Below are 14,832 nucleotides of genomic sequence, written 5' to 3' on the forward strand. Positions count from 1 at the left end.
ATAGGAACTGTTACAGTCAACACATTTTTGCCAGTAAGAAATAAGTTTGTTAATTCCTGTAGCAAAAAAATCTGTGCTTCAGGATTCAGTGAACTCTTGGAAAGCATTTTCTGCGTCCTGCTGGTTGGGGAAACGTTTTCTCTGCAAAGGTTGCCGAGGTGCTTGAAGAATGCTAGTCGATTGGTGAGAGGTCAGGTGAGGCAAAACTTTGTGGTCCAGTTCATTCAGCTTTAGAAGCGTTGATTGTGTGTGTGGTTAAGCATTGTTGCAGAGAATTGGGCCCAGTCTGTTGACTGGTGCCAGCTGCAGGTGTTGAAGTTTTCATTGCACCTTATCAGTTTGCTGAGCATACTTCTCAGATTTTGATTTTTGCTGGGATTCAGAAAGCTGTAGTGGGTCAGGCTAGCAGCAGACCACCAAACAGTAACCATGAACCCTTTTTTGATGTAAGTTTGACTTTGGGAAGTGTTTTGGAGCTTCTACTCAGTCCAGCCACTAAGCTGGTCTTCTCTGGTTGTCTTATAAAATACACTTTACATTGCACATCACAGTCCAATTGAGAAATGATTCATTGTTGTTGGATAGGATAAGAGAAGATAGCACTTCAAAATGACAATTTTTTTAATTTTCGGTCAGCTCATGAGGCACCCACTTATCAAGCTTTTTCACCTTTCCAATTTGCTTCAAATGCCGAAGGACTGTAGATTGATTGACGTTGAGTTCTTGGGCAACTTCTTGTGTAGTTGTAAGAGGATCAGCTTCAGTGATGCTCTCAGTTCATTGTTGTCCGCTTCCTATGGCTGGCCACTGTGCTCCTCATCGTCAAGGCTCGTCTCCTGTACAGAACTTCTTGAACCACCACTGCACTGTACATTCTTAGCAGTTCCTGGGCCAAATGCATTTGTTGATGTTGCGAGTTGTCTCTTGCTTCTTGACCCGTTTTGAACTCAAATAAGAAAATCACTCAAATTTGCTTTTGTGTCTAACATCATTTCCATAGTCTAAAATACATATAAACAACAAGTAATAATAATTAGCAAAAAAAAAATAAAGCAAGAAATGTGCATCAAAATTATGTGTGACATAACCACATTTATTTAAGAATATATTCCAGTATCAAATGGAAAAGTTCAACAGTGCAAACCTGTGATTACTTTTGCACCAGCCTGTTAACAAGTAGATAATCAGCATGTGAAAAGCAATGAAAACTCTCAGTGGAGTTACTTGCCCTATAGAGGAATAACTTAGCTGATTTCTAATGTTCACGTGGGTGGCAGTGTGGAAGATGGACTATAGCAAGGAGGTTCAATGAGAACATTATTAGAATAGTCCTGCTAAGAGATGACAAGGACTGGGGAAAACATGGTGGCAGTGGTTAGGGGTAGCTGGGGGAGGACTCAGTCTTTCACTAGATGGGAGAGTTTTGAGGATGACTGTTGGTTTTTTGGCTTGGGTGGTTTCTTATGATTACCATAATTAGCTGACAGTTCTAACCATGATTTAGTTTACATGTACAGCTGTGTTTTGAGACTGTGCCTCGTTTGTTAGCATTGGACCTGATACTTCTTTATTGAGTCCTGTTGGAAACCTTTATCTTGGGTAAATGAGGAGACTGGACCAGAAAAATGAAACGATTAATTGGCTAAGTCATATTGAGAATTCCCAGCAGAGACTGAACCAGAACCCAGGATTCCTGAACCCGTGATGCCCTCTCCACCAGGCAGTCCAGTCATCCTGGCCTTGTGTCTGACTGCTGCAGACGCTTTGCCTCTGTCTTTCTCCTATACGTGTTTGGCAATTCAGAGCAAAACCTCTCCTGATAGTTCCATGTGAATGTCTTAATCAAAGTTCTTCTGGTTGCAAGTAACTGAAACCCACTTAAATGGGCTAAAGCCCAAAAGAGAGACTTTAATCAAAGGATGTCAGTCTACCTAAGAGGGAAATCAAGTGCAGCTGGGACTCAGCCATATGGTCTTCATTTCTTTCCTTTCTCTTTACATCCATTCACGTTTGACTTTTGAAGACCAGCTTTTGTTATTTGGTATACACGTGGCCAAGCGTAGTTGCCCCGTAGTTTCCAAGTTTACTGTCCACCTTTTAAGCAAACCAGAGATAACCAGTTTCTCTAAATTCCAGTTTTTATTACTGGGAAAGAGACCATAATTGGCTCAGTTTGGGATAGGTGTTATATGCATCAGATATAAAGAAAGTTTTCAGTCCTGTTCTTGTGTATTAAGCTAAGAGGTGAAGGACACAGCTCTTAGTGACCAAGATGAGTGTTTCAAGTGTGCCCTGAAGAACATTGCCTGTCCATGAACTGTTTGTTACAGTTCTGCTGCATTGAGCTGAGTACAGATACGGAAAATTAACATTTAAAATCTTTTTTTTTTAATTGAAGTACATTATGGACATGTAGTTTCAGGAATACAGGAAAATGATTTGATATGTGTATACATATATTGCAGATGATCACAATAAGCTTAGTTACCATGTGTCACCATACAGTTATGAAATTTCTCATGATGAAACTTTAAAAAATATCCTTTGTGACTTTGAAATACGCAATACAGTATTACAACCTATAGTCACTATGCTGTACATTATATCTCCATGACCTTTTTATTTCATAATGTAGTATATACCTCTTGACCCATTTTATTTCCTCTCTACCTGCTCACTTTCGCCTGGCAACCACTAATCTGTTCTCTGTATCTGTGTTCTTGTTTTTTTTTTGTTTGTCCTCTACCCCACCTCCCCCACCACACACACACATATAAGTGAGCATTTGTCTTTCTGTGTCTCATTTATTCCTCTTCGCATAGCATAATGCCCTCCAGGTCCATCCATGTTGTTGCAATTGGCAAGATTTTATTCTTTTTGTATGGCTGAATCTTCCTGTGTGCATACTACATTTTCTTTATCCATTCATTCATCAATAGATACTTTGATGTAAATAATCCAGCAGTGAATATGGGAGTGCATATGCCTTTTTTAGTAAGGTTTTTCCTCAAATAAACACCCAGAAGTAGAATCACTGGGTGGTATGGTCATCCCATGTTTAATCTGATGAATCTCTATACTGTTTGCCATAGTGGCCGTACCCATTATGAAAATTCCCACCAGCAGCACACAAGGGTTCCCTTTGCTCCACATCCTCGCCCTCCCTTGATTCTTGTCTTCTTGATAATAGTCTTTCTAACAGCTATGCAGTGCTATCTCATTGTGGTTTTGATTTGTATTTCTCTGACGTTTAGTGATGCTGAGCGTCTTTTCCCATACCTCATGACCATCTTTATGTCATCTTTGGGAAAACATCTATTCATATCTTCAACTTAGTTTTTAATCAAATTGTCTCTGCCTTTGAGCTGTATGAGGTTTTTTTTTTTTTTTTGTATATTTTGAACATTAGCCCCTTATTAGATATATGATTTGCACATATTTTCTCCCATTGAGTAGATTACCTTTTTTCTTTGTTGATGGTTTCCTTTGCTGTGCAGAAGCTGTTTAGTTTGATATAGTCCCACTTCTGTTTTGGATTTTGTAACCTTTGCTTTTGGTGTCAGATCCAAAAACTCATCACCAAGGCTGGTGTCAAAAAGCTTACTGCCTGTATTTTTTTCTAGAAGCTCTGTTATTTCAGGTCTTACATTTACGTCCTTAATCCATTTTAAGTTAATGTGTTATAAAACAGTTGTCCAGTTTTCTCAACACTTTATTGAATAGACTGTCCTTTCTGCATTGTGTATTCTTGGCTATTTTTATCATAAATTAACTGACCATATATGTACAGGTTTATTTCTAGGCTATTTTGTTCCACTGACCTATGTGTCTGTTTTATGCCAATACTATACTATCTTACTGTAGCTTTGTAATATGGTTTGAAATCAAGGAGCGTGAGGCTTCCAGCTTTGTTCTTCTTTCTGAAGGTTGCTTTGGCTATAGAGTCTTTTGTGGTTTCATACAAATTTTAGGATTGTTTATTCTAGTTCTGTGAATAATGTCATTGGAATTTTGATAGGGATTGCACTGGGTCTGTAGATTGCTTAGGGAACTATGGGCAGTTTATTAACAATACTAATTCTTCCAATCCATGACACAGAATATCTTTCCATTTATTTATGTCTTCTTCAGTGTCTCTCATCAGTATCCTGTAGTTTTCAGTGTAGAGGTCTTCCACGTCCTTGGGTAAATTTATTTCTATGTATTTTATTCTTTGATGCAACTGTAAATGGGATTATTTTTTCTTTTTCTGACAATCCATTATTAGTGTATAGAAATGCTACAGATTTCTGTATATTGTATATAGTTTTACAATACTTCTTATTTTCTGATTTAAATGTCTTCACCTCCCCACCCCCCTTGCTTAATTGCCGTGGCTAGGGTTTTCCAACACTGTGTTGGCAACAGGAGGCATCCTTGACTTGTTCCTCATGTCAGAGGGAAGACTTTCAGCTTTTCAGTGTAATGTTAAGTGTAGGCTTGTCGTATATGGCCTTTATTATATTGAGGTATGTTTCCTCTATATCCAGTTTGTTGAGAGTTTTTATCATAAATAGATGTTGAATTTTGTCAGATACTTTTTGTTCATTGAGATGATCATATGATTTTTATCCTTCATTTTGTTAATGTAGTGTATTACATTGATGTGTGGATGTTCCACCATCCTGGCATCACTAGAAAAAAATTCCACTTGATTGTGGTATCTGATCCTTTTAATGTATTGTTGAATTTGTTTTCTAATTTTGTTGAGGATTTTGGCATCTTACATTCATCAGGGATATACAGTTCAGTTCAGTTGCACAGTCATGCCTGACTCTTTGGGACCCCATGGACTGCAGCACTCCAGGCTTCCCTGTCCATCACTAACTCCCAGAGCTTGCTCAAACTCATGTCCATCGAGTTGGTGATGCCATCCAGCTATCTCATCCTCTGTCGTCCCCTTCTCTTCCCACCTTCAATCTTTCCCAGCATCAGGGTCTTTTCCAGTGAGTCAGTTCTTCGCATGAGGTGGCCAAAAGTATTGGAGCTTCAGCTTCAGCATCAGTCCTTCCAATGAATATTCAGGACTGATTTCCCTTATGGATTGGTTGGATCTCCTTGCAGTCCAAGGGACTCTCAAGAGTCTTCTCCAACACCACAGTTCAAAAGCATCAATTCTAAAGCACTCAGCTCTCTTTATGGTCCAACTCTCACATCCATACATGACTACTGGAAAAACCATGGCTTTGACTAGACAGACCTTTGTTGGCAAAGTAATGTCTCTGCTTTTTAATATGCTGTCTAGGTTGGTCATAGCTTTTTATCCAAGGAGCAAGCATCTTTTAATTTCATGGCTGTAGTCACCATCTGCAGTAATTTTGGAGCCCCCCTCCAAAACTTGGTTTAAAGTTTATTTTGTCTTGTCTAAGTATAGCTTCCCTAGATTTCTTTTGGTTTTCATTTGCATGAAACATCTTTTTCTGTTCCTTCACTTTCAATCTATGTATGTCCTTACATGAGAAGTCTCTTATGGCGTCATACAGATGAGCCTTGTTTTTTGTTTTTTTTTAATCCATTCAGCAACTCTGTCTTTTGGTTGGAGTATTCAGATTTGCCAAGAACTTGGGGAACTGTCTACAGCCTTACCACTCTGAATGCATCCATCTCATCTGAGCTCAGATGCTAGGCAGGGTCGGGCCTGGTTTTACTGGAATGGGAGACCACCTGGGAATACTTGGTGCTGTAGACTTGAAAGGGCTGAGCCTCAGGAGGACTCTGTGGCAGTGGCCTGGAAGCAAGAGCCGACAGGCATCATGATCTAAAAACTTTTATAGCAACTTAACAGAGTAACCTTATTTCTAATACATTTCTCATGTATGTATTTGACTTCATTTTTATTGTATCTTCAAAAAAGTATCAGGGTGTGCTAGATTGGGAAGGGAAAATATTGGTCCTTGACCACAAATATGTAGAGAGCTACGACCTAGAACACATCTAAGAAATGAAGTTCAGTTGAACAAACACAGTCTGATTGCAGCCCAACTACTTGTTGGGGTTGGGGGGAAAGGGAGAAGAGACAGGCAATATAGTTATGTAACTTACTACCCAATGTACTCCTAGGTTTTACTGGGCCTGCGTGATACCAGCGACTCCATCGTGGCCATTACTCTTCACAGCCTGGCAGTGTTGGTCTCGCTACTTGGACCAGAGGTGGTTGTGGGAGGAGAGAGAACCAAGATCTTCAAACGCACCGCCCCAAGCTTTACTAAAACTGTGGACCTTTCCCCAGAAGGTAAGAGTGATTAAAAGGTCCAGTGTTATTGTTTTATTAGATTTTAAACATTATACAAGTAACACAGATTATATTCAAATGATACATGAATTAAAAGGAAAAAGTTAATTTCCCCTTCACCTCCTTCTGGGGCATCTAAGGTAACCAATTTTAATGGTTTAATGGGAATTCTTTCATCCTTTTTGCAAGCCCACAAAGACACAAATGTATTTTAACACACACACATAGGATTTTTAAAAAAATACTATGCACAGTTCCACAACTTGATTTTTTTCATGTAACAACTTATCAGGGACCTGTCTCCAGGTCAATACATAACTACCTAATAATTGTTTTACTGATAGCTGCCTAATATCTCATTGACTATAATTCACTCAGTGACCTCCCTCCCTGTTGATGGCTGTTGCACTCCTTTCTGAATTTCTTACTGAGTCAAAGAATATATAGAATATTTTACATCTTAATAGTTTCAGTTTGCAAAAAGGCTGGAGCAGTTCTTAGTGATACCAAATGTTTTAAGTTCTTTTGATTTTGATGGCCTGTTAGGTGACAAGCTATTCATTTTTAGTTACTGGAGGAAATCAAGAGAAGAAAATCCTTAATTCTGATGTTCCCATTGAAATATTACCTGGCAAGTAGCAGCAATTTCTGGTCTTTATAGGCTATAGAAGTCAAGAATAAGAATTTTGTACTGACGGCGCCATTGCTTCTTTGCCCCTTTGTATAATCCTGAAGGATGATGGCCATGTTATAAAGCTCTAAATCTGACTCAGTTCTCAATGATAGTGAGTAGAGAGCATGGAAACAGTTATTAGTAATAAAGAACTGCCAGACTTTTCTCTAATTTTGCTGCCAAGAGAATTTTTAAAGCAACATTGACTTCCTCAGTGCTACTGAGTCAGTGTTAGTGAGACTCTGAGGAGCTTGAAGAGGGTGATGTAGAAACTGTCGCCACCTCTTCAGCCATGAAACATGTACGCCAAGCTGAGTGAGGTCTGTTGCTAGCAGTTTTTCTTCTAGAGAGCACACATGGAGCAGGTGACGGGCTTACATTTTCATACTGGAGGAATTTCTGGCCAGAGGAGAGGATGTGCATAGTTGTGAGGAAAGGTTTAGGGGTCAGTCTCTAGGGACAACTTTACATGTTGAATTAACAGAAGTCCCCACTCCCAACAACTTTATTTATTGGATGGGGTTTTCTGGTTCTAGATATTTAAATACTCTCCATTTGGATCACTCTGTAATCTGAATAGGAAACAGAAAAGGGCACCAAAGCATCAATAGCAGATAAGTTTTTATTAAAATAGATTTTCCTGAAAACTTTAATCCCACTGACTTGCCATGTTAGACTCTTCATCCAGGATGGCTGAGACCCTGGTGGCAGCTTGTATCCCAGATTTATGGTAGAGAGGCCCTTGTCCTATAGGACAGAGGGGCTGCTGGGAGAGGGGCGTGTATAAAGGAGGTACTCTTAGATTTTTTTTCCTTCTGTTCTTATAGTTTACCTGCATGATCAGACTTATGAAGGCTGATACTAAGGTTTATGAAAAACATACCTGAGGGAAATAAGTCTGCATGAACAGAGTTAGGGAAGACAATGTAGAGAAGGAGACAATTTATATGAAAAATTAGTAGGTTTCAGCAGGGAGGATGGTGGCAGAAATAAGTAAGAGGGTGGTGGACTTGGGGTGAGGAGGGGAAGTGCGGCCTATGATGACTCAGCCCAGACCACCCCCTCATTTTCCTAAGGCAGGCAAAGCAATCAAAAATTTTGCTAGGATCCTTTTGACTACTACTCATTCTTGAATATGAACTTTCTAAAAGGTGCTAAAGACTACATTTTCTTAAAACATTTTTCTTTTTCCAGTTGGGAGTTAAATGTCCATAACACAAAATTTACCCTTTTAAACATTTTAAAGTATACAGTTTTGTGGCATTAAGTACATTCATATTCGTGTGCTTGTACTCTTTATTCTTAAAAGGAAAGTAGAATCAAGGACAGTTTTAAATCACCACTGAGATGTTTTTAAAGGCTGTTAACTTTTATAACTAGGTATGTTAAAGGTTTTCTCTCTCTATTCCAAATGCTTACCTAATGCTTGAATCCTTGGTTTCCCACCATGTGGACACTTCCATAGTAGGTGTGTCTCTCCAAATATTTAGAGATGTCCTCTCCCAGCAAGTTATCTTTTATCTGCGTTCAATATACCCCCCTACTCTTAACTGTCGCTCACCTAACGTGATAGGAAAAGAAGCAATTTACTACTCTTTCATTTTTTGGAGTTTTTATTCATCTTCAGATTCTCCTGTGCATGTCACCTGCAGCCAGCGCAGTCAGAGCTTGCCAATCTTGAAGAACCCCTCCCCTGGCATGTTCCCTAAATGTTTTTCTGACAACGTGCCCATCAACAGCAAGAAGCACATACCGCAAGATTACTACAGTACTCTTCTACAGACAGGTAGATTTATTAAATTTATATAGCTGTTCCACTGCTTGGTGAATGTTTTCCTGAGTAATTAAAATTCTGAAACTAAAGGGCACTTTGGGACTATTGAGACTTAATTCTTTATTATTTACAATTATGTAGTCAGCTTGGGTGCATCTGTTTTCCCTGGACTATAGGGTAAATACTTGTCTTTTCTTCATAACTGGTGGAGACATTGCTTGAATTTTTTTTTGCACCAGATACTTCACTTTGGGGACTTTCTCCAAATTATACCAAAGTATGATAGTTCTGGAAGATGTTATCAGGTGTACCATGAAAGAGGAGTTCTGTGATTAAATAAGTTTTCGGAATTAAGCACACAGTCAGACCATACTACAAAGGACTTCATGACTTGACTACGCTTGTGAAAATCTATTTAGAATGAGGATATGTTAAAGTGAGGCAGCCTACTTGAGCATACACTTTCTCAAGGTGTACATAGTTAACATCTTGAGGGTACTAGTGCCTGGCTAGAACATTTTTGTATTTGTTATAGATAAATAGTATGTTTGAATATTTAGTAAAGGATTAGGTGCTTCAGTTAATTGTTGCTTGGTATGTGCCCATCAAATTACATTTGTTTAACTTTTATCATAACTTAAGTATTTGTTTAACTTATATCTTTGTTGGTTTATGTTCTTCTAGGCTATCTCATAGTTCAGTGCACATGCGTTATTTCCAAGGAATTGGGTCTATACATTTCTTCAGTGTTAACTTTCTCCTAAATATATTGCATGTCTTAACCAACATTTTATAACTCTTGTACATATCCCCCACAGGTGATCAATTTTCTCAGCCTATCAAATTTCCCATCAATGGCATCTCCAATGTGAAAATTACCTCAGGAGACAGTGGAAAGTTCCCATCAAGCTCTAAAAAGTCTGAGGAGTGGCCTGACTGGAGCGAGCCTGAGGAGCCTGAGAACAAAACTGTCAACACAGAGGTTTGTCCGCCAGATCCCCACGCAGCTGCCCAGTCCCCGCTCACTAACCTGAATGCAGAGGAGGAGCCTTGGGATGACTTTGAGCCCGGCAGCTTAGATACCGAAGTAAATCTGGAAGGTGGAATGATGGCCACAAGACCTGTTACCTCAGGGGAGCAAAAGGCCACTCCTGCTTTGCCTTCGAAATCAAGCCTACCCCAAAAGACCAGTCTTGCACAAAGCAGGGATGACCCAGACCAAACCAAGCCACCGAAAGTGTTGTCACAAGAAAGGCGCCTTAAAGTTCCATCAGAACTGGGTTTAGGAGAGGAGTTTACCATTCAGGTAAAAAAGAAGCCAGTAAAAGACCCAGAGTTGGACTGGTTTGCTGATATGATCCCAGAAATTAAGCCTTCAGCTGCTATTCTTATTTTGCCTGAACTGAGGACAGAAACAGTGGTTCCCAACAAGGATGTCTCACCAGTGATGCACTTTTCCTCAAAATTTGCTGCAGCAGAAATTACTGAGGTGAGGATTATTAAATTGTGTTACTAGTTTACATATTTCCGTCACAGGCAGCAGCTATACTGTCCCATTTATTAAAAAAAAAAAAAATTCTTTCCCAGTGAGAGAAGACTGATGTCCACAACTGGTTTATTAACATGATCAGAAAATGAACAAAATCAATTCCTGTCAATGGCATCTTTTCTTGCCCAGGAAAATGTATTAATAGAAGTGCTTGGGCTAAGTGTTAAATAGTCCTTGTGAAAGTTATTTTTTAATGCTGTGATTTTGTAATAGCAAAACCACAGAATTCACATTTCTGTTATAGTAAATTATTTTGCTTAGTTTGAAGAAATCTATTTGTTGGTCCCCTTTTAAATCCCCGATCTTTTAAATCTGAATGTGACTTGTTTCAGCAGGTGCCCTTGTTTGCTCTTGTTGCAGGGAGAGTCTGCAGGCTGGGGGGAAGATGGTGAGCTGAACTGGGACGATAACAGCTGGTGACAGTGGCTGCAAGTCACTTTTCAGGAAAAAGGATTTCTTTAGAAGAAACAAAAAAATCAAACTAATACCTCAGAAGCAGGCACTGCAGATGAGAAAGCCCCAAAGCATCCTGTTTTTCTCATGTCAGGAGCTCTTTTTCCAGTCTGCCAATGGAAGTGAGAGGAGACCTGGCTTGCTGGCGGAGAGCCCTGGGCAGTGCAGAGGTTCACAGCCCTTCTCAGAGGAAGAGCCTGTGCGTCTGACGGAGGCCAGTTTCTGTGAAGAGCAAGTGGCTGTGGAAAGGTGGAACTTACTGCTTTCTTCCAGAGCAATTCTGGAAGTAAAGAAAATAAATACAAAAATTCAGGCTGATTAGCTTAATTCTGTGCCATTTCTTTGTCAGAAGAGTAAACTCTATTATGGAATACAACTTATTGAAAAACTTTTAGCTATAAAGTATATAAATGATTTTAAATTGCTAAGGTTTCCTTAGGCAGCTTATTTATTTGTTTACAGAGGTACTATCTGAGTGAGTGGCCCTGTGGAGACCTGGGCAGTTACCGACTGTTCCACCTGTATTACCTTGTACCAAAGTCCTTAATGAGAAATATCCCCCACAATCCTCCTCTCTAAATGTCCAATAAATAAAGACTTATTTTCACTAAATTCAACTTCAGAAAAGTTTTATGTGTTAGACCATGTACAGATGTCAGTATTTTCATTTACAAAATGTACTACAGAGTAACAAAAAAATCATATTCGACTCATTTACCTAGTTGACAAAGTGGTCAAGTCCACTAACTCTTCACTTTAGAGTACCTGACGTTTTAGCTTATCAATCCTTTCCTGAAGTGTCTCCATTTCCATCAGGAGCCAGTCTGGAGGAGGAGACTTCTGGAGTAATAATTCGATCGCCTCCAAGGCTGCTGTTGCTGCTTGCAGTGTTGACCTGTACTCATCTTCCGAGGGGAGGTCGTGACGGGCTCTTTTCACACAAGGCTGGCAAATGAGAAAAACATGTAATGCCATGATCCCTGTTCCAAATAGAACTTTCCTTTTGGACTCAAGCTTACAAGAACAAATTCTAAAATTGTAAAGTTTTATATGAAAATTTTATTCTAGTCATTGGCCCACAAGGGCAGGAGACCCCTACCCCCGCATTCATCTGGAGAGAGACATGAAGGCAGTGTTGATTTGCGACAGGGATTCAGGGTGCTACCACAACTGATGCTCAGGGTCCAAGGAAACGAAGAGGTGCTGCCTTGTCCAGTGACTTCAGGTGAGTGAGTGTTCTTTAGCCATATAATCTGTCCTTACAAAAAAAGCCCCAAGTATGAATTTTTTAAAATGCCTTTTTTCATGCTAAGTTAATAATGATGCTTTTACTGCACTGAAAGGAGGACGAAAGGTTAGAGCCAGTTTTTAAAGTCATTGTCTTCCTAAAGTTGGTCATAATATATAAATTCTTTAGGGCTTATTTACACTACTGATATATTTAACTTTGTAGATTTAAGGCATAAAAAAGTTAACATGTCTTGAAAACCAATTATTAGGTTTTTAAGAGTTGTAACATATTTACCATTATGGATTGCCGTTCTAAATATACTATTAGTGCTCAAACAATTTTGAATATCCTTGGAAGTGTCAGACTTCTGCCTTTTGATAGATGTAATTTCTGGACTGTGATGAATGAGGCAAAGGATCAAACTAAACATTTAAGAAGGTATGTGAATTAGTTTTCATCTATGGTTCAGAAACTACTGCATTTGTAGCATCACTGGTACAAAGACTTAACTTTTCCAAAGATTACTGCAAATAATTGAAAGTTATATTAAAGGTATATTCAGTATGATGTTTAAAACTTTTTGGAGTCCCACCTCTGTTCTATGTGTTGGCCTTCCAGAAAGAAGAAATGTGATTTTTAAAAGAGCAGCTACCATAAAACAATTTCACATGTCTATTCTGTATGAGGCAAAGAACCACGCTAGATTCTGTTCTACTTTTATAAGTAATAAAGCAAATTTTTTATTAAAGCTTGATCCACACTGAAGAGCAGTCCATACCTGTAAAGATGACATCTTTGTTTCTTCTTGAGTAACTTTAGCAAAAGGCTCCCAGAAAGTACCTTTTTCCTGTTTGATACGTTCCACTCTCGCAGCTGTAGTTTCATCTACAAACCCTGTCTGCCAGAGATCATGAAGAACCAAGTAAATACCAACATCAGTGCTCTCAACTCAGTATCAAAATGGTGTGATGCTCAGAAACTGAAAAGACCTGTGTGTATTAAGTGCCGAATGTTTAACTACAAGGCCCAGCTTGTGAACTAAGCAAATTCTGGAAGTAAGTTGGACTCGTCTGAAAAATTATCCTCAGTGTGATTTGGGTAAAAATATTTTACAGTGTACACCTTCCCTACAGGAAAAAAAAAAAAGATCATCTGCTAGCCTCCACTGAATAGGGTGAGAAATTTTTAAAAGAAACATGTACATACACTTACATCCAGCTTATACGTAATATATGCATATATATGAAAAAGAGACATAGCCCACTTCAGTGAGATATTCTTAAGAAAATTAAGTACTTAAGCATAATTCACTTTATCATAGTATTGTAAGTTTGTGGTTTAACTGTTCTATTAGTGTTTCAGTTAACCTTTGACTTACATCCTACCACTGTCCCCATGTAAGTTTCAAAGCTCACACAAATATGGGAGGCACTCTTTGGAAAAGCCCTGATTGGATCATGGTGGTGAATATGACCCTCTTGGGCCTACAGTTCCACCTGTGAGTCTAATGATGGTGGGTTACTGGTGAGGGATCCACATTCTTCATCTCTGGGCCTGGATGATCAATGCTGCAGTATCCCAGACTACAGCCAGAGTGACCCAAGTGTTTCACTTCTGACCTGCAGTGAGGTCCCAACTGCTTAAGAAGCTAACAGGATATTCAACCTGGCAATAATTTTTTTAAAAGTAACATGATAACAAAATTTGTACCGCTACTTGGATGCTATATAAATAAAATACCTTCTCCAAAAAGGATACAACTTTTTTCTTTGTTTCTTCAGAACTGAGACATTGTGGAACTATCTCTTCGTGAGTTGTTCCCTATTAAAAGATTGATAAAACTAATTTCAGTACATTTTAATAACTTGCAAAAAGAAATACACAATTTTAAGAGCTACTTTAATTAAAGAATGCAACTTTCAAAGAAAAATCGCTCAAAAAATAATAAGCTCATGGTTATTTGAGACTGCACAAGTATAAAGTTGTGAGCTGTAATGATTTCTGCCCAGTCATCCCAACATTTTTGGGCCCCATTAAGATGAAGGGCAGGATTGTACAATAGCGGGTTAGAGTAAAAGCAGCCCAGGGCGGAGTCGCCTTCTCTACAAAGCTGAGCTAACAGATCTGTGTTCATCAACTTAGCTCCCATGAAAGGTGGAGATGAAATATATTATCATTCAACCCCAAACAGCATCTGAATTAGGACACCTGGTCTGAATACCTGTTCTGATCATTACTACTGAGGACCTTAGGAAAATCACTTCCCTTCTCTGGCCTTCATTTTTAGATCCTGTAAAACAGAAGGCTAGTAATATCACCTCCAGAAATTTTATGGCTAAGATACAAAAAGCAGCTCTATACATGTTTTTGGAATATTTTGCAATATCAGAAAATGTTTTAGAGGTCACTGTGATAAGACTGGCCTTCTAATTAATTACCTCAGCAAACTGAGTAAATGCCTCCAAGGAATGTTGTTCTAGTAGCCAATTCCTGTCAGCTAGCAGTGAGGCAAAAACAGAAGACAGGCTGGGCAGAATTCTGTCCTACAAAGAAAACCAAACCTTATTAGAGGAGAACCTCAGCAGAGTACATTTGTTATCAGTTTTCCATAATTCTGTCCCAGGGAACACAATAAAACATTTAAATCGTGTCCCTCCTTTGCTCAAAGCCCCACCTGCCTTTGTGCTAGCTCTCCTATCAGAAGAGCTTCCAGCTGGGGGAGTTCGCTTCCCATTTCCCCTGTCCTGGAGATCCTTCCTCAGGCACCTGCCTGGTGTGGTCCCTCAGCGTCAGGTGTTAACCACATGTCACTACGGTGAGGATTCCAGTGACCAAGTCTGATTTCAGACTCTACTCCCACATGTACATCCTTTCTTCCCCC

The 14,832-nt window shown here is 39.1% G+C and overlaps 2 protein-coding genes across 4 annotated transcripts in view; one reads left to right on the forward strand and one right to left on the reverse strand.

Moving 5' to 3' along the window:
- Positions 1 to 11,330, forward strand: part of SCYL3 (SCY1 like pseudokinase 3) — a 39,166-nt gene extending 27,836 nt beyond the window's left edge. For both annotated transcript variants that reach the window (XM_043484844.1, XM_043484845.1), the window contains exons 11-14: positions 6,100 to 6,271; positions 8,572 to 8,730; positions 9,537 to 10,207; positions 10,628 to 11,330. In XM_043484844.1, the coding sequence (XP_043340779.1) occupies positions 6,100 to 6,271; positions 8,572 to 8,730; positions 9,537 to 10,207; positions 10,628 to 10,687 (1,062 nt within the window). In that variant the 3' untranslated portion in view covers positions 10,688 to 11,330. The remainder of the gene's footprint in view (positions 1 to 6,099; positions 6,272 to 8,571; positions 8,731 to 9,536; positions 10,208 to 10,627) is intronic.
- Positions 10,298 to 14,832, reverse strand: part of C13H1orf112 (chromosome 13 C1orf112 homolog) — a 49,775-nt gene continuing 45,240 nt past the window's right edge. The window contains exons 21-25 of one of the 2 annotated variants that reach the window (XM_043484842.1): positions 14,390 to 14,494; positions 13,692 to 13,772; positions 12,730 to 12,849; positions 11,486 to 11,665; positions 10,298 to 11,000 (exon numbers count right to left, since the gene is read on the reverse strand). In XM_043484842.1, the coding sequence (XP_043340777.1) occupies positions 10,977 to 11,000; positions 11,486 to 11,665; positions 12,730 to 12,849; positions 13,692 to 13,772; positions 14,390 to 14,494 (510 nt within the window). In that variant the 3' untranslated portion in view covers positions 10,298 to 10,976. Of the gene's footprint in view, positions 11,001 to 11,438; positions 11,666 to 12,729; positions 12,850 to 13,691; positions 13,773 to 14,389; positions 14,495 to 14,832 lie in introns of both variants that reach the window. The other variant, XM_043484843.1, reaches the window with a different exon arrangement.

The sequence above is a fragment of the Cervus canadensis genome, chromosome 13, assembly GCF_019320065.1.
Source record: "Cervus canadensis isolate Bull #8, Minnesota chromosome 13, ASM1932006v1, whole genome shotgun sequence".
Classification (NCBI taxonomy): domain Eukaryota; kingdom Metazoa; phylum Chordata; class Mammalia; order Artiodactyla; family Cervidae; genus Cervus; species Cervus canadensis.